The sequence below is a fragment of the Pipistrellus kuhlii genome, unplaced genomic scaffold (assembly GCF_014108245.1).
Source record: "Pipistrellus kuhlii isolate mPipKuh1 unplaced genomic scaffold, mPipKuh1.p scaffold_m20_p_160, whole genome shotgun sequence".
Classification (NCBI taxonomy): Eukaryota; Metazoa; Chordata; class Mammalia; order Chiroptera; family Vespertilionidae; genus Pipistrellus; species Pipistrellus kuhlii.
The window spans coordinates 41,930-65,953 of NW_023425472.1; the positions used below are offsets into that span (position 1 = coordinate 41,930).

The 24,024-nt window shown below is 66.9% G+C and overlaps 2 protein-coding genes and 1 non-coding gene across 6 annotated transcripts; all 3 read left to right on the forward strand.

Moving 5' to 3' along the window:
• The first annotated feature begins 7,904 nt into the window (after window positions 1-7,904).
• Window positions 7,905-14,591, forward strand: TBRG4 (transforming growth factor beta regulator 4). Of its 4 annotated transcripts, none has more exons than XM_036440148.2 (11): window positions 7,905-8,053; window positions 9,664-10,127; window positions 11,061-11,384; window positions 11,662-11,833; window positions 12,068-12,225; window positions 12,535-12,645; window positions 13,136-13,280; window positions 13,433-13,678; window positions 13,775-13,892; window positions 14,003-14,117; window positions 14,391-14,591. In XM_036440148.2, exons 2-11 carry the CDS (start codon window positions 9,714-9,716, stop codon window positions 14,490-14,492), a joined length of 1,905 nt encoding a protein of 634 aa, XP_036296041.1. In that variant the 5' UTR covers window positions 7,905-8,053; window positions 9,664-9,713; the 3' UTR covers window positions 14,493-14,591. The 4 variants fall into 4 exon arrangements, with proteins under 4 accessions (XP_036296041.1, XP_036296042.1, XP_045438408.1 ...); XM_036440149.2 differs by having other exon boundaries at window positions 8,005-8,023; XM_045582452.1 differs by lacking the exon at window positions 7,905-8,053 and adding an exon at window positions 8,346-8,364.
• LOC118720339 lies at window positions 11,859-11,992 on the forward strand. Its single transcript, XR_004988419.1, has one exon. It is a non-coding gene; the product is annotated as a small nucleolar RNA SNORA5 (small nucleolar RNA).
• A 1,899-nt stretch (window positions 14,592-16,490) lies between the features above and the next one.
• NACAD (NAC alpha domain containing) lies at window positions 16,491-23,599 on the forward strand. Its single transcript, XM_045582456.1, has 9 exons — window positions 16,491-16,673; window positions 17,914-20,712; window positions 20,743-21,270; window positions 21,356-21,462; window positions 21,537-21,608; window positions 21,812-21,958; window positions 22,053-22,199; window positions 23,311-23,433; window positions 23,501-23,599. Exons 1-9 carry the CDS (start codon window positions 16,607-16,609, stop codon window positions 23,513-23,515), a joined length of 4,005 nt encoding a protein of 1,334 aa, XP_045438412.1. The 5' UTR covers window positions 16,491-16,606; the 3' UTR covers window positions 23,516-23,599.
• The last annotated feature ends 425 nt before the right edge of the window (window positions 23,600-24,024 follow it).

Genomic DNA, 24,024 nt, shown 5'->3' on the forward strand with positions numbered 1-24,024 from the left:
GCCGGAGCCGGAGCCGGAGCCGGAGCGGGAGCCGGGGAGCCGGGAGCCGGAGCGGGAGCCGGGGAGCCGGAGCGGGAGCCGGGAGCCGGAGCCCGGAGCCGGAGCCGGGGAGCCGGAGCCCGGAGCCGGGAGCCGGGAGCCGGAGCCGGGGAGCCGGAGCCGGGGAGCCGGGAGCCGGAGCGGGAGCCGGAGGCAGGGCCGAGGCAGACACCGGACGGGGCCCCGGCCGGCAGGGAGAGGTCTGGGTCCCCCTGCGGGCACGGGGCTCAGCGGCTCCCAGACCCGGTCACAGCCCAGAGTTGGGCCGCGGCTCGCAGGAGGCGGGCTCCCTCCCGGGCGGCCCTGCAATCAGGGTCAGGCCTGTGCCCCCCCAGGGCTCCGGGAGGGGCCTCCCTGCCTCTCAGCTTCCGGGGCTCCTGGCCGCACCCTTCCATCTTCACGTGGCCCCGCCCCTACCACGTGCACACTTCCGGTGGATCAGGTGGCCCCGCCCCCATGTCGGTGGCCACGCCCCCTGCCGGCAGGGCCACCCGTGGAAGGAAAACGGAAAGGGCGGCAAAGCGTCAATGAAAGCGGAGGGGCTGGGAGGGCCGTCAGGCCGGGCAGGAGGAAGGCCGGGGGTGCTGAGGGTGAGGGGTGCTGAAGGCGGGGGGCGGGGGGAGGTGAAGGGTGCTGAGGGTGGGGGGGTGGAGGTGGGGGTGGAGAGTGAGGGTGCTGAGGGCTGGGGGGGTGGGAGGTGGGGGTGGAGGGTGAGGGGTGCTGAGGGTGGGGGGGTGGAGGGTGGGTGGGGGAGGTGAGGGGTGCTGAGGGTGGGGGGGTGGGGTGGAGGGGGAGGGTGCTGAAGGCAGGGGGAGGGGTGGAGGGTGAGGGGTGCTGAGGGTGGGGGGGTGGAGGGGGGTGGAGGGGGGTGGAGGGTGAGGGGTGCTGAGGGTGGGGGGGTGGGGGTGGAGGGTGAGGGTGCTGAAGGCGGGGGGAGGGGTGGAGGGGGAGGGGTGCTGAGGGTGGGGGGGTGGAGGGGGGTGGAGGGGGAGGGTGCTGAAGGGGGGTGGCCCTGGGGGAGGCCCGGGCCTGCTGGCGGTGCTGGCTGCCTCTCTGAGCTGGGGGGCGGGAGGTTTGGAGAAAGATAGAGGGACCCCAGCCAAGCATGCAGCCATCTGGAGCACAGCTATTCTGGGCCCCGGCTGCAGACAAAGTGGGGTGTCCCCGAGCCAGAGGAGAAGGGAGGGGTGCGGGCACCACGGGAGGTAACCAGCTTCATGGGGTGTCCTGGTGCCACCCCGAGCCCTGTGCCCCGGAGGAGGGCAGGCAGCCGCCCGCACCCGGGGGAGGGGGGGGCGGCTGATCCCGCCTCAGAGGCGCTTTCTCTTCAGACAGAACCCGCCTTGCAGCTGTCCACGCCCACAGGGCTCACCCTGTGCCCTCGCTGGCCCCCCACCCACAGTCCCCCACCCCGCTGTCCCCCACCCCCGCTGTCCCCCACCCCGCTGTCCCCCACCCGCTGTCCCCCACCCCCGCTTGTCCCCCACCCCGCTGTCCCCACCCCGCTTGTCCCCACCCCGCTGTCCCCCACCCCCGCTTGTCCCCCCACCCACAGTCCCCCACTCCGCTGTCCCCCACCCGCTGTCCCCCACCCCCGCTGTCCCCCACCCGCACTGTCCCCCACCCCGCTTGTCCCCCACCCGCTGTCCCCCACCCGCACTGTCCCCCACCCCCACTGTCCCCCACCCCCGCTGTCCCCACCCCGCTTGTCCCCCACCCCCGCTGTCCCCCCCCCCGCTGTCCCCCACCCCGCTGTCCCCCACCCACGCTGTCCCCCACCCCGCTGTCCCCCACCCGCACTGTCCCCCACCCGCGCTGTCCCCCCCCCCCGCTGTCCCCCCCCCCGCTGTCCCCCACCCCCGCTGTCCCCCACCCACACTGTTCCCCACCCCCGCTGTCTCCCACCCACATTGTTCCCCACCCATGCTGGCCCTCCACCCACGATTGGCCTGGGTTGTGGCTGGATCCCCAGTAGGAGGCATACAGGAGGCAGCTGATCCATGACTCCCTCTCATGGATGTTCCTCTCCCTCTCCCTCTCCCTGCCTCGCTGACATCAATGTGAGTGTTCAGTTTGTAAAGGAAGCGGCTCTGTCATCGTCCTGTCCTGGGTGCGCTGGCTTCGCTCACACGCTCAGGAGAACTCTGCGGCCAGTGGCCATCCGGCCTGCCCTCCGGGCAGTCAGGCGCATCCACTCAGGCGGCCGCGCCGGCAGACGGCTTCCCCCGCCGAGTCATGTTTATTAACGTTCAGCCCGGACTTAATGACAAAACCGCACGCTGGTTCCTTACACGTGCTGTTCAGTTCTTTGCGACAGTGATTTTCGCAAACAGGAGCTGTTCCGAACCTTTGGGCTGTGAAATTAAATGTGCTGGTTAATTAATTGGAGGAATGTCGCAACTTCATGCTGCTGAGAGATTGTGGAAAGTCACACTATAGAGTGTCAAAACCACAGGATAAATAAACGTATCAACGTGTAGCCACCAGCAAGCCCAGCTGTTTGCACAATGTCACTGGGAATTAGCACACGGCTTTCCTGCAGCCCCCATACACACGCGCACACGCACAGGCGCACAGGCACACCTGCCTGGACCGGTCATCGCTATCGGGGATGCCAGGCCCAGGGCCTCGCCCAGCGACGCGGGAAGAGCCTGTTCAGAGGGTGTCCTCTGTCTGAGGTCGGGCACTGGCTTCAGTGTTTCTCCAACTTCATTACAAACTCCCGGTTACAATGACAACGTGAAATACTCTGAATCCAGGGCATTTCAAACGGTTGACGTCCAAAGATAATCACCACCCCCCAGCCAGCGTGGTTCAGGGGTTGAGCTTTGACCTTCGAATCAAGTGGTCCCGGCTCGATGCCCAGCAGGGGCGTGCAGGAGACAGCCGATCATGACTCGCTCTCATCACTGGCGTTTCTCTCTCCCTCTCCCTTCCTCTCCAAAATCAATTTTTTTTAAAAAAAGATAATTGCTGCCCTAGCTCAGTGTTTTTCAACCTTTTCTGGGCAAAGGCACACTTGTTTCATGAAAAAAATCACGAGGCACACCACCATTAGAAAATGTTAAAAAATTTAACTCTGTGCCTATATTGACTATATATAAAGTAATTCTCTTGAATAGGAATCAAATAAACACAAAGAAAGTATTTTATAATTACTTTATTATGAAATATTAAGTAAACAAAATAGTGAAAAATTATAAAATTCTTGTCTTGTCTGCACCTACGGCACACCAGGCAACATCTCGCGGCACACTAGTGTGCCGCGGAACAGCGGTTGAAAAACGCTGCCCTAGCTGATTTTGCTCAGTGGATAGAGCGTCGGCCTGCGGACTGAAGGGTCCTGGATTTGATTCTGGTCAGGGGCATGTACGTTGGTTGCGGGCACATTCCCAGTGGGGAGTGTGCAAGAGGCAGCTGATCAATGATTCTCTCTCATCTGTGTTTCTAATCCTCTATCCCTCTCTCTTTCTGTAAAAAAGTCAATAAGATATATATTTTTAAAAAGAAAATAAAAAAGACACTTGCCACCACCTGTGAGGCCCCCGCGAGCACCCAGAACATCAGCACCGACAGCGAGAGGTTCCTTCCCCTGCTGAGCTGCCGAGAGGAAGCACGTGCTCGCCCCATGCTCCTGCATGCGGAGGCCTGGACACGCTCTCCCAGGGAGCGGATACAATATTGATGAGAGCGACTCCGCCCGCATCAAAGCTGCGGCCGCCTCCGGGCACCGCGGCCGGGCACCTGCACAGCGGGCACCGGGCCTTTCCTGGCAGGGAAGAGTGTAAAAATCCTCAACAAGCAGGCCCCCTCCCTCTGGTGTGCGGGAAGCCTTTGCTTTACCTTCAGGGCTGAGCGGGCGGGAGGAGCAGGTGGGACCCTCCTGCCCAGGCCAAGGCCCCGCCATTCTTACCTCACGAGGCAGAACTTGGGTTCGAACCCAGGTCTTTTCGCCTGTGTGCCCCCCGCGTAGTCTGCGCTCTCCTGAACTTTAAGGACACGTTTTCAAACGTACACAGCAGGCCATTCCCGACAGGGAACCCCAGGGCCACGGCGTAGGCTCAAAACAGACACCCTTCCCACAGCACAGCCTCGGCCCCCAGGGACCGCCGGCAATGCTACCAAATGCACACACACACACACACACACACGCACACACGCACACACGCACACGACGCCGTCTCCCCTCACGGAAAGCGGGGAGCCCGGAAAAGCTGCGACTCGCAACACGTGTTCGTCCTGCGGATCCGCTGCTGCCGGGCGAGAAGTGAAACCGGGAGTGCGTCCACGCGGCTCAGAGCCGTCACCACGGCTCCTGGAAGGCACTCAGTTCCTTGTTCCCCTCCCCACCCCCACTCCAAACGCTCCACGTTCGCGGTATCCGTGGGGGCAGCTCTGTGGATGGGCGCGAGGCCCACGGGGCCGGTCCACCTGCTGGGCACCGACGTGTGGCGTCGGCAAGCACCTGGCCACGTCCTCCGGCCGCCGCGCAGCTGGGACCCGCACCTGGCCCCGGGGGTGGAGCGCCAGGCCGGGTGCTGTCCCGGGGCTGAAGGTGGGCAGCAGGGGGTGCGGCAGGTGGAGGCTGAGAGGAGGGGCATTCTGGGACTGAGACTGCCCACCCTCGGGGCCTGCCTCGCTGAGGCCCACCCACCCAGCCCGAGTCACTCTCCCACCACCAGTCACCCTGAAACACGTCCCGTGACCTCAGAGCAGCCTCCCTGAGGCCGTGGCCGAAAGAGCTGTCAGCGGAAGGAGAAACCTGCCCCGGGGCTGGAGAGCCCGGACGCCTGCCGAGGAGGAGGGCAGAGGCGAGGGGCCGCTGCGGCCGGCAGCCTGAGAAACACTGGTATCGTCTGAGGAAAAGTCCCTCCAGCCTGGAAGTCATGTATGTGACGGATGTCAGAGGGAGGAAGAGGGAGCAGAGAGAAACATCCACGATGGGAGAGCCGCAGAGCGCTGCCTCCTGCAGCCGCCCTCCCCCCGGGGATCGGCCCAGGCAGGTGCCTGACGGGCCCTGCTCCTTCTGGGGTGCAGCCCCCGGCCGTTGGGCTCACAATTCTCTGGGTCTGATCCCCGTGTCGGTGGCTCCTACTGTGGTGTGTGTTCTGCCATTTTTTCTTACTTATAAATGGTTTTAAAGGGCATTTTCTTGCCACCACGGTAGCCTCCTCTTTACAGGAGGCTGTGAGCCGGATTCGCCCACCAGCAGCGCCTGTGAGGCCCAGACCTGCCAAGCCCGCAGGAGGCCGAGGCGATGAGCAGGTGCGCGGGCCTGTGGCGCCCTCTGCTGGCACGGATTGTATCTCCACCCCCTGGGACGGGGCATGGGAAGTGGGGGGAGGGGGCATGGGAAGTGGGGGGACGGGTCTGTCTCCAAAGAGGAGGTGTTTTAGGATGACTGGTGGTGGGAGCGTGACTCGGTCTGGGTGGGTGGGCCTCACCGAGGGCAGGCCCCGAGGGTGGGCAGCCTCAATCCCAGACAAAGGAACCCTCCCAGTTCCCTGGAGGAGCCCTCAGCTGTTTCCCAGCCGCCCCAGGCCCAGGGCTCACCTCTCAACTTCCCATTATTATTGTTATTATTATAACGATTACAAAATACACAGTATTGAAAGGCGCCCTCTGAGCCTGTTCAGTGTACAGCCTAGTGGTGTCAGCACCACCACCCAGAACTTCCCATCTTCCCCAGCCCACATCTGTCCTTAGGGCGCCATCCCACACACTTGATCACGCAAACACATACACATACCTGCACTCACATGCACATAAACACCTGCACGCACACACATGCACACGCACACACCTGCATGCACACAGCTGCACACACAGGCATCCACCCTTCACACCGTCTCCTGGTCTCATGATGGAGTCAGGGCCACAGGCTCGGCAGCCACTCACCGCTCTCCCGAGTCCCACCCAGAGCCCATTTCTCTCCAATTGGCCAGGAAGAAGGGAAGACTTTTGAGCCTGGGTCGCCCCAGCCACAGCGGGAAGGTCCAACCTGACCTCAGGCTGCGCCCACAGCATCGCAGGCACAGGGCCCAGGGCAGTCCAGGCTTCCCACGCGAGGGGTCTGAGGAGGGAGGGATGGGAGCCTGGAGGAAGGACACTGACCATGGTGCTGTGGGGAGGGGGGTCACCCCACCTGGGCCTCAGTCTCCAGTTAGAGCCGGATTTCCTGGTCAGCAGGGTGCACCTGGGCATCAGGAGCAGGGTCGTGTGGAGGTGCCAAGGGCGGTGATGGGGCTCCGGGATCGGGTCTCAGTGCTGGGGAGGCCAGGCCAGCTCCCACAGCTGTGGTCCCAGCCCGTGTGTGGGACGAGCATCCGGAGGGCAGACCACGGGGTGGATGGACATGTCATCGTTTTTGGACTCTCCATCAGAAATACGCAATGCAAGAGGCTCAGGGAAGAAGCCATCAGACCAGGAAATGATTTCTAAACACGAGCAGCTGAGCTGTTGGCAGAGCAGAAGTCTGTCCCACAGCAGACTGTTCCTCCTTTCTCGTCTCAGGCTGCTGGAGGCCATGCTCCACCCAAACCCGGTGGAGCTAAGTGAGAAATGAGATGCGGGAAGGGACGGGGCGGGCGGCGGCCCCAGGGAGGGCAGAGGCAGAGAGCGCTCCCCGAATAGATGGCTCAGGCTCCAGGGACAGACTGGCTTCTCTGAGGGGATGTGTCAGCTGCGGACGGAAGGGGAGGCCTGGGTGGCGGTCTTGCAGACTCAGACCTACCGTCACCACAAGGATGGTCTGGAATTAAACTTTCACTAAAAGCAGTGATGGTGGGCAGTTACATCCTAGGCCGGTATCTCCACTGACAAGGTCACCCTTACCTTAGCTGAGCCTGTCTGTCTTTTTGCATCTGGGATAACACACCCTTCACACGTCTGGGTAACTTGTAGCTTCCCTTTCCGGACCCCTTGGGGCACAACCTGATGTGCCTGGGCTCCAGACAGATACCACAAATCCCTTCATTGTTATGTTAATTGTCCCTGCACCCACCTGAGTGCGTGTCCATCATTTTACTTTTTATCCAGTCCCAGGGGCTTCCCCATCTCTGGTGTCTGCTTTCTCCCACCTCCTTAATCCGTCACCAATGAATTTCATGCAACGCACCTGCGACCCTCCTTTGGTGGCAATGTATAAATACAGGTGTAACCCGCCATTCTCCGGAGCATCACCTCAATTCCTGAGGTTCTGCTTCCCCGCATATGTCCACAGTTTGGCTCAAATACACACAGTAACTTCCGGGCTGGAGACCTCAATTCTTTACAGGTTTCCATGTTTTTTTACGTTGACCCGGCGCATTTTGAAAGACAGCTGGTGCGGGATGGGGTAGATCTGTGATAAGAACGCGGGATCTCAGGGGAGACCAGCAGTCCATGCACCAGCAGGCCCACCCCGCACATTCTTTTCTAATTAAACCTCAATCTTTTAAAGTCGAATATGGCACATAAAACCCCAGGGTACTTTCTTTTCGCTTTTTAAATGCAAGACGCAGGCAAGCTGTGCCCACATTTCGGCCGGACGGCCTCCGCGGGGCGGCACCCGAGCGGCGGGTCCGCACGTGGGTCCGCGGCCCGCCCCCAAGTCCACGCCGCGCTGCGGGGACCCGAGGCCGGCGGGGGCCGCCCGCACACCTCGCGGAGCCCCGGGACGCCGCGGGCGCACCAGCCTCCCAGCCTCCCATTCCGGCCCTCCTCTCCGCCCCGCCCAGGCTCCTCCACCGCCGCCCCGCCTGGCGCTCCGCCTCACGGCGCCGAGTCGGTCGCCCGCAACAAAGATGGCAAATGGCAGTGACTTCCGGTCGTGTGCCCTCAACAAAGATGGCACCCAACCGGAAATGGTCCCCCGCAGTAACTTCCGGGCCGGAGACCTCAACAAAGATGGCGCCAGACCGGAAATGAACCCCACCGTGACTTCCGGTCGGGAGACGTCCGGCGAGCCTCGCTTCCGGCGGCGCTCCGTGCGGGACGCAGGGAGGTCAGCGGCGGAGTCGGCCGTTGCCCCGGCGTAGGTCTCCGGGCGGAGGGGACGGGGCCGGAGGCGTGGCGGGAGGGGAGCCCGGACGGGGCGCGGGGCTGGAGGGCAGGGCCTCAGGAGGAGGGGGCAGCCCAGGCTGGTTCCGGTTCGCAACCGGTCCCGCGTGGCGGCCCGCGAGCCCGCCCTGGCCGGGGCGGGGGGCCCCCTCCGGGCCGGTGCTGGCTCAGGCCCAGCTGGGCGTCCGGACCTCAGCTTCCTTCCCGGCTCGTGGGGTCGTCTTGCTACCGTCTCCGCGCAGGGGCCGTCGACCTTGGGCCGGGATCCCCCCTCGCTGGGCCTCTGTAAGTCAGGCTGAGGTTTTTGGTGGGTTTTTTAATGTTTTTATTGATTTCAGAGAGGGATATTGATTTCACAGTTAGAATCGTCCATGATGAGAGAGAACAATGGACCGGCTGCCTCCTGCATGCCCCCCACTGGGGATGGAGCCCACAACCTTAGGCCTGGCCGAGAATCAAACCCTAACCTCCGGGTTCATAGGTCAAAGCTCAACCAGACTGAGCTTTTTCTGCAGCTGCAGGAACCCACCCCCCCCCACCCCCCACCACACACACACACACACACACACACACCGTGTAACAGCAAAACATAATGGCCATCCGGAGCTCAGAGATCAAACATGCACGCTCTGTGCTTTGGCCCGAGGCCCGGCTAACGTTTTACCCTCTCCCGCCTGCCTTGCCGGGTCACTTAACGACCCCGTAAACAAGACTGACAGATCCTCAAAGCAACATAGTTGGGACATGTAACAACTTCTCGGAGGAGGAAACTTCGGTCTTGGGTTGGTCTGAGTTGGGAAGACAAGGACAATTTCCTGGTCTCTGTGCTGGAAGGCGAGGCCAGGAACCCAGGGCAAGGAGGGCACGGGCCTGCTCAGCCTGAGGGTGTGTTGCTGGGCGAAGGGGAGGTAAAGCTGAGAGGATTCTAAGCCTGGGAAGTGCTTGTTGTGATTGGTTAGGAGTTTAACATTATTATTATTGATTTCAGAGAGGAAGCAGGAGGGAGAGAGAGACGTCAGTGATGAGAATCACTAGTGGGCTGCCTCCTGCATGCCCCCTCCTGGAGATCCTGCCCATGCGCCCTGACAGGGAATCCAACAACCAGCTTCTGGTTCAGAGGTCAATGCTTAACCAGTGCTGATCTGTGTCTCTAAGTATTAAAATTACCCACAGACGCTGTGGGATGTGGCTTCCATGCCCAGAAACATGGGAGAAAGTGGTTGAGAACATCTTATCTCGTGGTCTCTCTTCGTTCTTAATCCTGAAGACATTTAACATCTGAGAACAAATTTCCGGGCCCTGCTGGCAGACTCCCCCCATGCGGGTGAGGGCCTGCTGCTCTGCACTGTCCACGGCTCCTAGTGAGGAAGCACAGTCAGTGACAGCGCCCCAGCCCCCGTTCTGGTGTCTGGTTACCCTGTGCATTGGGGGTCACCTCCTTCAGGAAGTGCTGCCCGTGCCTGGGAGCCGCCGGGAGGTGTGGGCTGGAGCATGGAGCGTGTGCCCGCGGCTCCACCCATGTGTCACGTGCTCCTGTTTGTGCATCAGGAAGGGCCTGCAGCAAACCCTCCTCTCTCCCTTCAGGGCCTTGGGATGACTTGCTAGGAGTGCCACCTCCCTGCCGCCCGGCCATCATGGCCGCTCGCCTGGTGAAGCGATGTGCCTGCCTCCTGAGAGAAGCTGCCCATCTCGCCCCAGCGGGGCCTCCGGCTGGCCGCCTGAGCCTGGCCAGCGTCGCCCGTAAGACTCTGACGTCCTCAGCTACCTCACCCAGTTCCCACTTCCCAGCGTCCTTGTCCCAGCACCTGGAGAAGGAGCCGGTGACGACCCCCTACCCGGAGCGCCAGGAGGTGGACGAGCTCATCGAGAAGGCCACGGGGCCGGAGGAGCTCCTGGGGCTGCTGGCGGGCGGCCACAGCCTGCGGCAGAACCAGGCGGCCCTGGCGCTCATCAGGCTGTCCCGCCTGCTGGCCGAGAGGCCGGCGGACAAGGCCTCGCTCGTGCAGGACGCCCGCTTCCAGCAGCTGCTCCAGCTGGTCAACAGCCAGGTGGGTCCGGGCTGCTCAGGTGGGAACGCAGGGGCCCCGAGACCACAGCAGCCGTCTGTGGACGTGCTCGCGCTCTCTGTGACCCGCACGGCGGCCTGCTGGGTGGAGGGTGCCCTCACGGAACCGGCACAGGACGCCAGCTGCTCCTGCCTCTGGCTCTCTGTTCGTCATGTGCCACCCCCTCCCCGGGGTCTGGCTGATGGCAGCACTGAGAAGGTGTTGGCGATTGATGGGGGAGCCCTGAAACTTGGGGAGAGCGTTGTTCAGCCAATCCGATCCTCAAAGGATGCGGTGGAGATGGGGAGAAGGTAGCTCATAAAACCACCGTGATTGGCTGGCTGGTGCGGCGCGGCTGGTGGGCATCTGCCCTGCACCAGGAGGTTGCCAATTCCATCCCAGGCCTCGTGCAGGCCCTCAGTGGGAGGCAGCCGATCGAAGCCTCTCACGTCGGTGTTTCTCTCCTCCCTCCTCTCTCCTCTCCCCTCCTTTCCACTCGGAAAATCAATGGGAAAAATATGCTCAGCAGAGGGTTTAAAAAAAGTTAAAGTGACCTTAACCAGTTAACTGCCAGGATGTTTTTAATTTAATTTAAAAAGTTCCGCTGCTTGCCGAAACCGGGTTTGGCTCAGCGGTAGAGCGTCGGTCTGCTGACTGAAAGGTCCCAGGTTCGATTCCGGTCAGGGGCATGTACGTTGGTTGCGGGCACATCCCTGGTAGGTGGTGTGCAGGAGGCAGCTTGTCAATGTTTCTCTCTCATCGACGTTTCTAGCCCTCTGTCTCTCTCCCTTCCTCTCTGTAAAAAATCAATAAAATATATATATATTTTTAAAAGTTTTGCTGCTTGCCTCTGCAGATGCTTATGGCGTACGAGGGGTTAACGGGGCCTCCTGTTCTGAGGCTGTCGTTCTCGTGTTGACCCTGCGTGTCCCACAGATCACGGCCGTGTGGCACGGAACGCTGGTGAAGCTGCTGCGGAGCCTCTACACGCTGCCGCTCCCCGCCTCTTCCAAGGAGCTGCAGTCGGTGGAGCAGGAGGTGCGCTGGCGCCTGCGCAGGCTCAAGTTCAAGCACCTGGCCTTCCTGGCCGAGTCCAGTGCCGCCCACATGCAGGAGCGGGGCTCCCAGGAGCTGCTGGCCGAGCTGCTGCTGAACCTGGAGCGGCGCTGGGTGGAGATCGAGGACGGCCGCACGCTGGTGGCCCTCCTGACGAAGGCGGGGTCCCTCTCCGAGCCGCTGATGAACCACCTGGAGGACAAGGTACTGGGCTGGGCAAAGGGAGAGGCAGGGGGCGGGGCCTGCGGCTCCTTTCCCCCTCCCGACGGCCCAGGCCCGCCCCAAGGCTCAGCCCGTCCCCCACAGCGGGCCGGCCACGTGGCTGCCATCACAAGGGCCGCGCTCAGTGGCCCTGGGCCCCCTGCCCCCGGCCTGCAGGGTCAGTGGGTAGTAAGCTCAGGCCCAGTTGCTGTCTCGCAGGGGCTGCGCTGCTGGGACCCCGGCCGTGGGCGCCGAGCTGACCCTGGGCTGTGGTTGACAGTGCCTGGACCTGGTGGAGCAGTTCGGCCCGGACGAGCTGCAGAAGGTGCTGGCGGCGCTGGCGGCTCAGAACCGGCGGTCTGTGCCCTTGCTGCGGGCCATCTCCTACCACCTGGTCCAGAAGCCCTTCCCCCTGACCAAAGGCATCCTCCTGGACCTGGCCTACGCCTATGGTGAGCGTGCGCAGGGCGGGGCCCCTGCCCAGCCGTGTCAGATTCGGTGCCCGTCCCCCCGGGGCAGGCACCGGCCCGGAAGGCTGCCATAGAAACACTGGCCCATGGGCCCTGGTCCCCTCTGCTGGGCCTTGGGGATAAATTTGGCTGCAGACACCAAACTCCTAGACCAGAGGCCGGGCTGGGGTGCCGGGTGGACCTCCAGGTGAACCGAGGCTCTGCTCTGTCCCCAAGGCAAACTCGGCTTCCACCAGACCCAGGTGTTCCAGCGCCTGGCCACCGACCTGCTGCCCCACGTGCCCAGCCTCACGCCCGGCGAGGTGGCCCGCTGCGCCAAGTCCTTCGCCTTCCTCAAGTGGCTCAGCCTGCCCCTGTTCGAGGCCTTCGCCCAGGTGAGCGGTGCACCCTGAGGCCTGGGGTCGTCAGGGAGGTCCAGGGGCTGGAAACGCCAGTGCAAACCTGGTTCCTGCTTGATTGCCGGACGCCGTTCTCCCCAAGCCGCAGTCCCGGTGGCCGCAGCGGCACCGGGCAGGCAGCGAGGCCAGACCACCCGGCTGCCACCGGGAGGCGGTGGGAGAGGGCGGTGCCTGTGCTGCGGTGCGTGGGCACCCGTTGGGCACGGCACTGCTGGGCGGCGCTGAGGGGCTGCTGCCGGAGGGGGTGTGGGCCCTCACCCGGCCCCGCCCCGCCCCCACACCCAGCACGTCCTGAGCCGGGCCCGGAGCGGAGCCGTGTCAGACCTCTGCAACGTGCTGCTGGCCTTCGCCCGCCTCAACTTCCGTCCGGAGCAAGAGGACGCGTTCTTCGAGCTGGTGCGCCCCCGCCCAGACGCCTCGCCCCCTGCAGGTGGGAGGGAGGGAGGCCAGGCAGGAGCAGGGGCAGGAGCGAGCCAGCTGGAGCCCGACCTCCCGGGGTTGTCTGGGGCAACACTCGAAACCCCGCACTCCATCACAGGCCGAGCGCCTGCAGCCCAAAGGCTTTCTGTACAGCTCACTTCCTGCCTCCGCCTCAACGCCCCCGAGACCCCAACCCACTAGCCGGGTCCCTGTAGGGACACCTCCCAGCCGGCCGGCTGTGTCCCCTCATGCCCTCAGCCCCTCTCGGGACCGCTGCCTCCCGTCTGGGCCCCTCGGACGTCCCGGGGAGGTGGTTTGTCCGCCCGGCCTGCCAGGGAGGCTCTGTGGACAGCCCAGCTGAACGTCCCGTCCAGGTTGTTCCCGGGGGTCTGCACGGCTCCTGGCACCTTTCCCACCAGGACGTGTGCGTGTGCTGAGCAGAGCCTCCCTGCACCCCGTTCCCCAGGTGCACGAGAAGCTGGGGAGCCAGCTGGCCGACCTGGAGCCGGCCCTGCAGGTGGACGTGCTGTGGGCCCTGTGCGTGCTGCAGCAGGCCCGGGCGTCAGAGCTGCAAGCCGTGCTGCGCCCCGAGCTGCACGCCCAGTTCCTAGGTGAGGGCGGGGCAGCGTCCGTGTGCTGCCCGGGGCTGCGCTGCGGCCAGGGCAGGCCAGGAGCAGGAAGACGGTGGCCAGGGCTCCCCAGCATTTGCACTTTGCCGCCTGCCTGCCTGCAGGTGACCCCCCCCACGGTACCTCTTCCCTAGGTGACCGGTCCCCAAGGGGCCAGAGCACCCTTCAGAAGCTGCTGCACATCAATGCCACAGCCCGGCTGGAGCACCCCGAGTACAAGGGCCCCCTGCTGCCGGCCTCGGCCTTGGACCCCGGGCCCCCCGGCCCTGAGAGGAAGGTGACGCCCCTGCAGAAGGAGCTGCAGGAGACCCTGAAGGGGCTGCTGGGGGCGGCCGAGCGGGGCCGCTTCTCCGTGGCCACACAGTACGGCTGGGTTCTCGGTGAGCCTCCCTCCCCGTCCCCCAGCTAGGGCCTGCCCCTCCCTCCACCGGACACAGCCAACCATCCGTCTGTGTGCCGCCCCCCCCCCCCCCCAGATGCGGAGGTGCTGCTGGACGCCGAAGGCCAGTTCCTGCCCCTCAGGGACTTCGTGGCCCCTCATCTGGCCCCGCCCTCGGGGGACCAGCTGCCGCCGCCCCCACCCAGAGCCAAGAGGTAGGCCACGCGCCTAGCGCCTCCCCCCCCCCCCCCCCCCCCCGCTCTTGTGGGTGTGTCCAGCCCGGCCCTCCGAGGATGGACAGGGTCAGCCCGCGCCTCCCCCGCAGGCTGGCCTTCCTGCGCTGGGAGTTCCCCAACTTTGCCAGCCGCACCAAGGACCTGCTGGGCCGCTTCGCGCTCGCCCGGCGCCACGTGCTGGCTGCCGGCTTCCTCGTGGTGGACGTGAGTGCCTTCGGGAGGCGGGGCCCCCGGGAAGGGGCATGTCGGCGGGCCTCCACGGCCAGGGCCTCTGGGAGGAGGGCGGGTTGCCCCGTTCAAACCAGGTGAGCAGCCCGGAGCCTGCTCCCGCCTGGGAGATCTTCGTCCCCCTGCTCCTTCCAGAGACGGCCTGTGAGGGCCACACGGGTGCTGTCCGCTTCTTTGTAAAACAACGGGACGTTCAGAACCGCTTTCTGCCCAGGGGATGGAGCCCCGCCCACACGTGCCCTCCCCCAGGTCCCCTACTACGAGTGGCTGGAGCTCAGGTCCGAGTGGCAGAAGGCCGCCTACCTCAAGGACAAGATGCGCAAGTCCGTGGCAGAGGAGCTGGCCAAGTAGCCCGCCCGCATGGACTGCCGGGGCTGGGCTCGGGCCCGGACATGGCAGTGAGGACAGCCGTGCAGGGCCTCCCTCTCCTCTCTGGAAATAAATCTTACACTTTGGTTTTCAACACCAGGAGGCCTCCTGGGCTTTGCCGTGACCCCTCGCCATCCTCCCTGCTCTCGCCACCCACCAGAGGCCACTGCCCGTGCGTGCCCTCCTCACCCATCAGCAGAGCCATTGGGGCTGGGCAGGGGCTGGCTGCCCACAGGCACCGTCGCCAGCTGCCTGGCTGCTCTGCCCCACAGGCCTCCCTCCTGGGTGTCCTCCCGAGGCCTGGGCACTGGTTCTGGGGCCAGTGCCTGGCTTGGGGTCTCACTGGGTGTGAGGTCGTCCTGGAGGTGCCCTGGCACCCATGGTGAGGCGGGGCCTGAGCTGGCAGGGTCACGAGAGCCGCTATGGGGGCATTGGCGCAGGAGACCGCATCTCCCCTGGACATGATGCCGGTGCCGCCTGGCGCCGGAGGAGACGGAGCCCCCTGCTCCCTCACCAGGGGGTACGGGGTGCTGGCCTCCACCAGCTCAGCGGAAGCACAGTGGGCATGTGCCCAAGGGCCTCCTCGTGCCCGTACCCATCCCAGCTGCTGCCACCCTCGTTAAATCCTCTGCTCGCGGGCTGGGGTCACGGGGGAGCCCCAGGCACCGGTGCATAGACCACAGGGCGGGCGGGCACAGAGATAGACGGCTTTCTGAAGCTGGTGATTCCAAGCCCAGGCAGGGTGGGGAGCACCCCAAGGTGCAGGGACACACCAAGGGTGCACCAGCTCGGGTCTGGGAGGTCCCACTGGACGTGTGAGCTGTGCACACCTGGCCCCACAGCTCTGCTCAGCCCACAGGATCTGGGCACGGGTCACGCCCAGCCGCTGACACACTGGCCAGGCTGGCCGTCACTTACTCTAGCTGGTTTCCTGGTACAATGGTTTTTACAGCATTCTGGGCCTTGGGCGATCAGATGTGTTTTGTCCTAGCAGACGGCCATCCCATCGGCTTCGCACGCAGGCCCTGTGGCTCCGTGACATAGCTGCTGGCATCCTGCCACCCGTCTGCTGGGGTCCCCAGGGGGGTTGGGAGGTGCTCCCAGAGCTGGCAGGACTGATTGCCCGTGGAATGCGCCTGCCTGGGCCTGGTGGTCGGCTGGGCCCTCCTGTCGGAGCTGCTCTGGGGCCTCTCAGCCGGAGCTCCCTCACTGGGGCTTCCATGAAGATTCCGGGGTTTACCATGGTGGGGAGGGGGGCAGAGCCCCAGACAAGCCCCGGCCCATAGGGCTTGGTTCCTGGTGCCCGGTGGTGGCAGCTGTTCGCAGTGGAGAGAGAGGAGAGGCGAGGGGAGGGGAGGGGAGCAGGATTCCCAGCGGCTGGAGGACCGGGATGCTCGGCGGGCTCGGGAGGAGCCGGGGCAGGAGGGAGGACACCCCACCCGCCCGAACAGCTGCTCCCGCCCCCCAGGCCTTGGTGACAAGGACGGTCTCCCGGAGCCTGGCACGGCACTCAGGCCACCGGGCGGGGCGGGGCGGGCAGCGCTGCCGGGAACCGGGGGGAGCTGCTCCTCCCGCTTCCACGGGGCGGAGCCGGCGGGCACGGCGGAGGCTGGCTGCTCCGCCGGAGGCGGTTGCCATGGGGACCGGCCTGGACCAGCCAATGGCCGCGGAGCTGCGGGCCGCTCACCGCGGGATGGAGGCGCCCGCCGGGCACACCTCGCCCGGGACAGGTGGGCCGCAGCCCCCCAAAGCGCCAGCCCCCGGGTCTCCCGCTGCCTCCGCCCGCACCCCGAGCTCTGGGACCCCGCCTCCCGGCGCAGCGCGGTGATGCTGCCTGGCCGCCTCCCGCCAGCGGAGCCCCGGGCGGCTGGGAGGAGAAGGGGGGGCCGCGCCGCGGGGAGACGCCGCTGGGCGGGGGGGAGGGGGGGCGCCCCGCTCCGTGCCGGCGGCGCGCACGCTCATTCGGGCCCCGGCGGGCGGGGCAGCGTGACGTCACCACTGACCCCCCCCCCATCCCGGGCGAGGGGCGGCGGCCCAGGCTCCGCGGGGCGGACGCGCGGAGGGACGGAGACGGAGGGACGGCGCACGGCCAGGCCATGCCCGGGGAGGCGGCCCGCGCCGAGCTGCTGCTGCCGGAGGCGGGCGGCCCGGGGGCCCGCACAGGTGAGGCCGCGCGCTCCCCGCGGGCGTCCCCCGCCCCCCGTCCCTGCCCCGCCCCTGTCTTTGTGCCCCCTGAATGCTGACAACCCCCCCCCCCGCGGCCGCCCAGCACCCTGACACCCCGGAACCCCGCCTGGCTGCCCGCACCCCGACACCCCGGGCCGGGGAAAGGCGGGGAGGGGCTGACCGAGGGTCCCGACCCCACGTCCCATTGTCTGCGCGGCGCGGGGCCAGGCGGTGGGTCTGGACCGGAGGCGGCGGCTCCCAGGATCCTGGGTCTCGGGGACACTGCCCCCCACTTGCCTGCACTGGTCCCAGAGGGAGAAGCAGGGGGAGACAGAGGGCACCGCCGTGGGGGCGGGGGGACAGGCGGGGAGACTGCAGAGGCCTCGTCCTGGGAGACCGGGCCGCTGTGCTGGGCGCCACCCTCCCCCTTACCCCACCCCGCCAGGAAGACTAGATGGGTGGCCCCGCCGGAGGTCAGCCATGTGCCCCGGCCAAGGGCACCTTGCTGTGGGAGGACGCCTGGGGATGGGGCCGGCCGAGCCGGGTGCAGGGCGAGTCCAGGAAAGGGGACGGGGCTGGTGTCCCAGGCCCTGCTAGAGCTGGTGACCTTGAGCCAGTCACTCAGACGTCTGACCTTTAGCTTCCCCTCACTGCAGCCTTGGCCCAGCTCCACCCGCTGCTGCCCTGAATTGGGGCCAGTTTGGGTGGGAAGGGGCCATGCAGGCCCAGGCTCAGGCACCTGCACCACACCCACCTCAGGACCCAAAGGGCCTCTTCTCAGGACCCAGCCACCCAGCACTCACAGGCGGGTGGGCACCTGGGCAGTGCCCCCTCAGAGCTTTGCCTCAGGTCGGTGGGCACTTCCTTCTGCAGACAGAAAATGAGGCACAGGGACCCAGACCGTGCAGGCCCTCCCCCAGGGCCCTCTGACCCTGGAGGTCACGGAAGGGTCCACGGCCCAGCCCAGCAGGGCAGGGGTCACAGGCAGGGAGCTGCGCCGTCGCTGCCAAGCACCTGGCAGGAAAGCGGGGTGCCCCTCTGTGCCACCGCTGCGCCCACACAGCCCCTGAGCTGGCTGCTGTGGTCAGACCTGGGAACTTCTCCCCAGCCCCCTCCAGGGGCACAGCTCAGGGGCCCAGAGAGGGCCTGCCCTCCTGCACCCCCCCACGCCGTTCTCGGGGTGACCCTCCCCCTTTCCCCGCGGGCCAGCCCTCCTCACGCCCTTCTCCCTCCACAGATGGGTCGTGTGGCACGGCCGCGGCCACCACTCCTCGAGGGGACCAGCCGGAGCAGTGCGCCCTGAGCCCCGGGCCCAGCCCCCTGGACCTCCCCTTCCTGCCCAGCAAGCCAGGCGCCCGGCCCCCGCCCGAGGGCGCCAGCGGGGATGTGGGGCCTGGCCGGGCGCTCTCGGCCTGGGCGGTCCCCATGGAGGGGGGCCCCAGGCCCCTCGAGGCCCAGCCTGCCGAGCGGCCTCTCCCAGCTACCCTAGGGGCCCGGGTGGTGATGGGGGAGGAGACATGCCAGGCGCCCCCCCCACGGCTCAGGGACCCGGAGGGGGGGCCTGCCCGCCTGCACCCCCCCACGCCCTGTTCTCGGGGTGACCCTCCCGTGCCTTTCCCCGCCCCAGACCACGATTCCTACTTCACGCCTCCTTCCACCCCCAGCGAGGCCCCGGCCTTGCTCCCCAGCTCCAGGCCCTGCAGGGAAGCCAGGGACGCCCCAGCCGGGGCCCAGCCCATGGGGGACTCGCCGCCCACCTCACCCTCGGGCTCCTACGTCACGGCGGACACGGACAGCTGGCCCTCCTCCCCGTCCCCCTCCTGCTCCCTGAGCCTGGCCCCCGAGGAGGGGCTGGGGGTGCCCTCGGGCCGCGGTGTCTCCCCACCCGGTTCCGAGGCCCCGGAGCAGGCGTGGCCCGAGGCCCCCGAGTCCAGCCTCTCCACGGACAGCAGCTCCTCCTGGGAGCAGGAGGCCCACTTCCTGGACCTGGACCTCCTGGGCCAGGACGCGCTGGTCCCCGCCGCCCTGCTGCCGTTCCGGGGCAGCCTGCTCTTCCAGGTGGAGGCGGTGGAGGTGCTGCCCCTGTCCCCCAGGGAGCAGCAGCCGCAGCCCGAGGCCGCCGACGGGGACTGGGCCGGCGAGGACCAGGACGACAGCACCTTCGCCTCCTCCCTGCAGTCGCTGTCCGACCTGTCCGTCACCGAGGGCATGGACGAGGCCTTCGCCTTCCCGGACGACTCCTCCGCCTCCTCGGACCCCGACTCCGCCTCCTTCCCCGGGGCGGACGACGAGAGGCTGTACAGTGGGGAGCCCCACGCGCAGCCCGCGGGCCTGCCGGACAGCCCCGCGGCCTCCGAGGGAGACCTGGGCACGGCGGTCTCCGGGGCTGGCCCCGCCCCAGGCCCCGTGTCCCCGCAGGAAGCCCCGGGGGTCGCAGAAGAGACCACGCGGGAGGAGGGGCCGGGAGCAGAGCCTGTGCCCACGGCCACACCTGCGTCCCCGCAGGAGCAGGCACACGCCATCCTGGGCCCCCAGCCCAGGGCCCCGAGGGCAGACACAGGCTGGGAGCCTGCAGCGGGTCCGCGGAGCCTGCCCACAGACACAGACACGGGCGGCGCCCAGGGGACCGGGCCCGGGGCCCCCGCGGCCCCAGGGGCCGCTGCGGGGAAGGACCCGGCGCCTCCGGACCTGGGCCAGACCCCCCAGGGTGGGCGGGAGCTCGCTGTAGGCGCGGGGGCACCCTGGGCCTCACTCGGAGACACAGGCCCCCCGGAGCCTGCCTTGGAAACCACCACAGAGGCCCCAGACACACCTGAACCCACCGCAGAGGCTTCTGGCACTGCAAGGATCCCCGGCCCCCCCACGTCCGCCCCAGAGGTCCTGGAGCCCGCCGCGAACACCCAAGACCACCTGTACACCCCCACAGCGATCCTGGGGCCCCCACGCCTCCCCACGGAAGCCTTGGGCCCACCTGAGCCTACCTCAGAGACCCCGGACCCTCCAAAGTCTTCCTTAGAGACACTGGACCGCCCAGAGTCTGCCTCGGGGACCCTGGACCCCCCCGATTCTGCCTTGGAGACCCCCAAGTCTTCTTTGGAGACCCTAGAGCCCCCCAATTCTGCCTCGGAGACCTCAGACCACCCTGAGTCTTCCTTAGAGACCCTGGAACCCTCCAATTCTGCCTCAGAGTCCCCAGATCCCCCCGATTCTGCCTCGGAGACCCCGGGCCCCCCCGATTCTGCCTCGGAGATGCCAGACCCCCCAGAGTCTTCCTCGGAGACCCCGGAACCCCCTGAGAATGCCTCGGAGACCCCGGACGCCCCTGAGAATGCCTCGGAGACCCTGGACCCCGCTGAGAATGCCTCGGAGATCCTGGACCCCCCTGAGAATGCCTCGGAGATCCCGGACCCCCCAAAGTCTTCCTTAGAGACCCTAGAACCCCCCAATTCTGCCTTGGACACCCTGGATCCCCCTGAGGATGTTTCAGAGACCCCAGCCCCTCCTGAGCCTGCCTCGAAAACCCAGGCCCCCCCAGAGTCTGCCTCGGAGACCACGGACCCCCAAGAGTCTGCCTTGGAGACCCCGGACCCCCCAGAGTCTGCCTCGGAGACCCCGGACCCCCCCGAGTCTGCCTCGGAGACCCCGGACCCCCCAGAGTCTGCCTCGAAAACCCAGGCCCCCCCAGAGTCTGCCTCGGAGACCCCAGACCCCCCAGAGTCTGCCTCGAAGACCCAGGACCCCCCTGAGGATGCCTCGGAGACCCCGGACCCCCCAGAGTCTGCCTCGGAGACCCCGGGCCCCCCAGAGTCTGCCTCGGAGACCCCGGACCCCTCTGATGCCTCGGAGACCCCGGACCCCCCCGAGTCTGCCTCTGATGGAGAGGAAGTAGCCGAAGGCCCATTGGCAACCGACAGGGTGGCCCACCTGCCTGCAGGGGTGGGGGCTGAGCCCCGATGGCCCCCAGAGGAGGCCCCCGGGGCGGGGAACCGGGGGGACAGGGGCTTTGAGGGCACCCCGGTCCCTGGGCGTCCGTCGGCCGTGGCTTCCGAGTCTCCATCGAGGGCCGTGTCCAGGGTGGGCAGGGGCTGCTCCGAGGAGTCTGCCCCCAGGTTCTCACCAGCCCCCTCCTGGCGGGAGCGGATGCGAGGCCTTGGGGGTGAGGAGCAGGCCCAGGCGGTCCCCGGAACCCCCAGCCCCTCGCCACTCCAGCCCCAGGACAGACACCCAAGTCCTGAGCCCTCTGTGCCCAGGGTGCCCCCTGCAGCACCCCCTGTGCTCTGCCCCTGCCAGGGTCCGCGGGAGGCCGAGGGGGAGGGGGAGGCCCTCCCGGTGCCCCAGGCAGGAGCCCCGTGGGCCGCCGCCTTCTCAGGAACCAGGGGCCACCCCCGCGAGTCCAGGCAGCGGGCTGGCCTCCCGCCGCCCCCCGCCCTCCTCAGCCCCAAGGTGACCCCTATGCGGGGCCCCCACGCCAAAGACCCAGCCTCGCAGCCCCCACCCCCCTGCCAAGTGCCTCTGGGCTCCGGGCCGCGGGCCCCGGCCAGCCCTCCAGGGCCCCCAGCCACCCAGCAGCTGGACGAGGACAGCCTGGAGGAAGGTAAGCGGGGGGCGGGGGCGTTGTCCACCAGGGGCAAGAGGAGGGGGCGGGGGGGCCGGCCCACCTCACCCTCTCCCGTCCCCAGAGCCCCTCCCGGCTGCTGGCAGCCGCTCCGACAGCCACGGGGAGTCGTCGGGGGAGCCGGAGGAGCCAGACCTGCCGGGACCCCAGGCCCCGCAGGGCCCAGCCCAGGTGCCAGCTGAGGGGTTGCATGCGGGGGGCAGGGGGCTCCACCCCATCTTGTGCTCAGACCCGCCCTCCCCCAGGCCGCAACCCGGGTCTCCGAGGAGTCGGCAGCCAAGGCCAAGCAGAGCCGCAGCGAGAAGAAAGCGAGGAAGGTGGGCGGGGCCGGGCCGGTCAGCCCCCCCAGACCTGGGGCCTCCCGACCTCCCACACCGAGGGTGGATCCCACGGGGTGGGCACTGGGGATTCCTTCTGGAAACAGCTGGGCCCTGTCAGCCTGCTCTCCCGGGACCCGCCCTCCCGCAGTGCCCCCCCCACACACGGGGGCAGTGCCGGGCTGAGCCTGCCGTGCCCCCAGGCCATGTCCAAGCTGGGCCTGCGGCAGGTGCAGGGCGTCACCCGCATCACCATCCACAAGTCCAAGAACATCCTCTTCGTCATCGCCAAGCCCGACGTGTTCAGGAGCCCGGCCTCGGACACCTACGTGGTCTTCGGGGAGGCCAAGGCCAGCGCGGCCGGGAGAGGACGGGGGGGGGGGGGGGGGGGGGGGGCGGCCGGACGAGGGGCGAGGTGCTGACGGCCGCCCCGCCCTGCCGCAGATCGAGGACCTGTCCCAGCAAGTGCACAGAGCTGCCGCCGAGAAGTTCAAGGTGCCGGCGGAGCCCTCCACCCTCGTGCCGGAATCTACGCCGGGGCCCCGGGTGCAGCCGGAGTCGGAGTCGGAATCAGAGGGCGAGGAAGAGGAGGTGCACCCTGGGACGGGGCGGGGGGGGGGGGCTCTACATGGAGGAGGGTGAGGAGGAGTAGGTGTGGCCGGGGGTGGGGGCTCTGCTTGGAGGAGGGAGGAGATGGAAGAGGATATGGAGATAGAGGAGGAGGAGATAGAGGAGGAGGAAGAGGAGATGGAGGAGGAAGAGGAGTGGTATGGGGGCAGGGGGGCGCTCTGCATGGAGGAGGGAGATGGAGGAGATGGAGATAGAGGAGGAGGAGGAGGAAGAGGAGGAGGAGATAGAGGAGGAGGAGGAAGAGGAGATGGAGGAGGAAGAGGAGGAGGAGTGGTATGAGGGTGGGGGGGCGTTCTGCATGGAGGAGGGAGATGGAGATAGAGGAGGAGGAGGAGGAAGAGGAGATAGAGGAGGAGGAGGAGGAAGAGGAGACAGATGGAGGAGGAAGAGGAGTGGTTCGGGGGCAGGCTCTGCATGGAGGAGGAGGAGGGGGAGGAGGAGATGGAGGAGAAGGGCCAGGGTCAGGTGGGGGCTCTGCATGGAGGAGGGTGAGGAGGAAGAGGAGGAGTGGTATGGGGGCAGGGGGGACGTTCTGCATGGAGGAGGGAGATGGAGGAGATGGAGATAGAGGAGGAGGAAGAGGAGATAAGAGATAGAGGAGGAAGAGGAGTGGTACGGGGCGGGGGGGGGGGGGGGGGGCTCTGCATGGAGGAGGAGGAGGGGGAGGAGGAGATGGAGGAGGAGAAGGGCCAGGGTCAGGTGGGGGCTCTGAATGGAGGAGGGTGAGGAGGGTGAGGAGGAGATGGAGGAAGAGGAGATGGAGGAGGAAGAGGAGTGGTACGGGGGCAGGCTCTGCATGGAGGAGGGGAGGAGGAGATGGAGGAGGAGAAGGGCCAGGGTCAGGTGGGGGCTCTGCATGGAGGAGGGGGAGGAGATGGAGGAAGAGGGAGATGGAGGAGTGGTACGGGGCAGGCTCTGCATGGAGGAGGGGGAGGAGGAAGAGGAGGAGAAGGGCCAGGGTCAGGTGGGGGCTCTGCATGGAGGAGGGTTAGGAGGAAGAGGAGGAGATGGAGGGGCAGGTGGGGGTGCTCTGCACGGAGGACTGGTGCCAGCCCAGCACCTCCCGCACCAGGTGGACGAGGCGGGCCTGGAGCTGCGGGACATCGAGCTGGTGATGGCCCAGGCCAACGTGTCCCGGGCCAAGGCCGTGCGGGCGCTGAGGGACAACCAGAGTGACATCGTCAACGCCATCATGGTGAGCACCGGCCCTGCAGACGCCCCGCGGCTCTGCTGGGCCCCAGCCTGACCCCCGCTTCCTGCAGGAGCTGACCATGTAGCCGCCGGCCCCGCCCTGGCCCGGCCCCCATGCTGCTGCTCAGCACACGGCGCCCTCACCTCCCTCCTGTGCCGCGGCCTCAGCCAGGCGGTGAGGCCGGACTCCGGAGCCGCACACCCGGGTTCCCGCCCCGTCCTCCCCTCGGGGGGACCTCCATTCCTGTGTTCTGGGGTGCCCAGCGGTGCCTTGGCTGTGGGCAAGGTGTGGGCCATGGACTGGGGTTCCGTAAGAACACCGAGCCTCGGGCAGTTCCCACGGGGGGGATGGTCCCTCGGGGGAGATGGTCCCCACGGGGGAGATGGTCCCTCGGGGGAGATGGTCCCTCGGGGGAGATGGTCCCTCGGGGGAGATGGTCCCTCGGGGGGAGATGGTCCCTCGGGGGAGATGGTCCCTCAGGGGAGATGGTCCCATGGGGGGTCCCACAGAGGCTTCGGGAAGGAGGCACAGGAAGGCGGCCTCCGTCCCGAGTCCCCTGAGTGGGCTCCCATCCCAGCACAGGGGGTGCCGGTG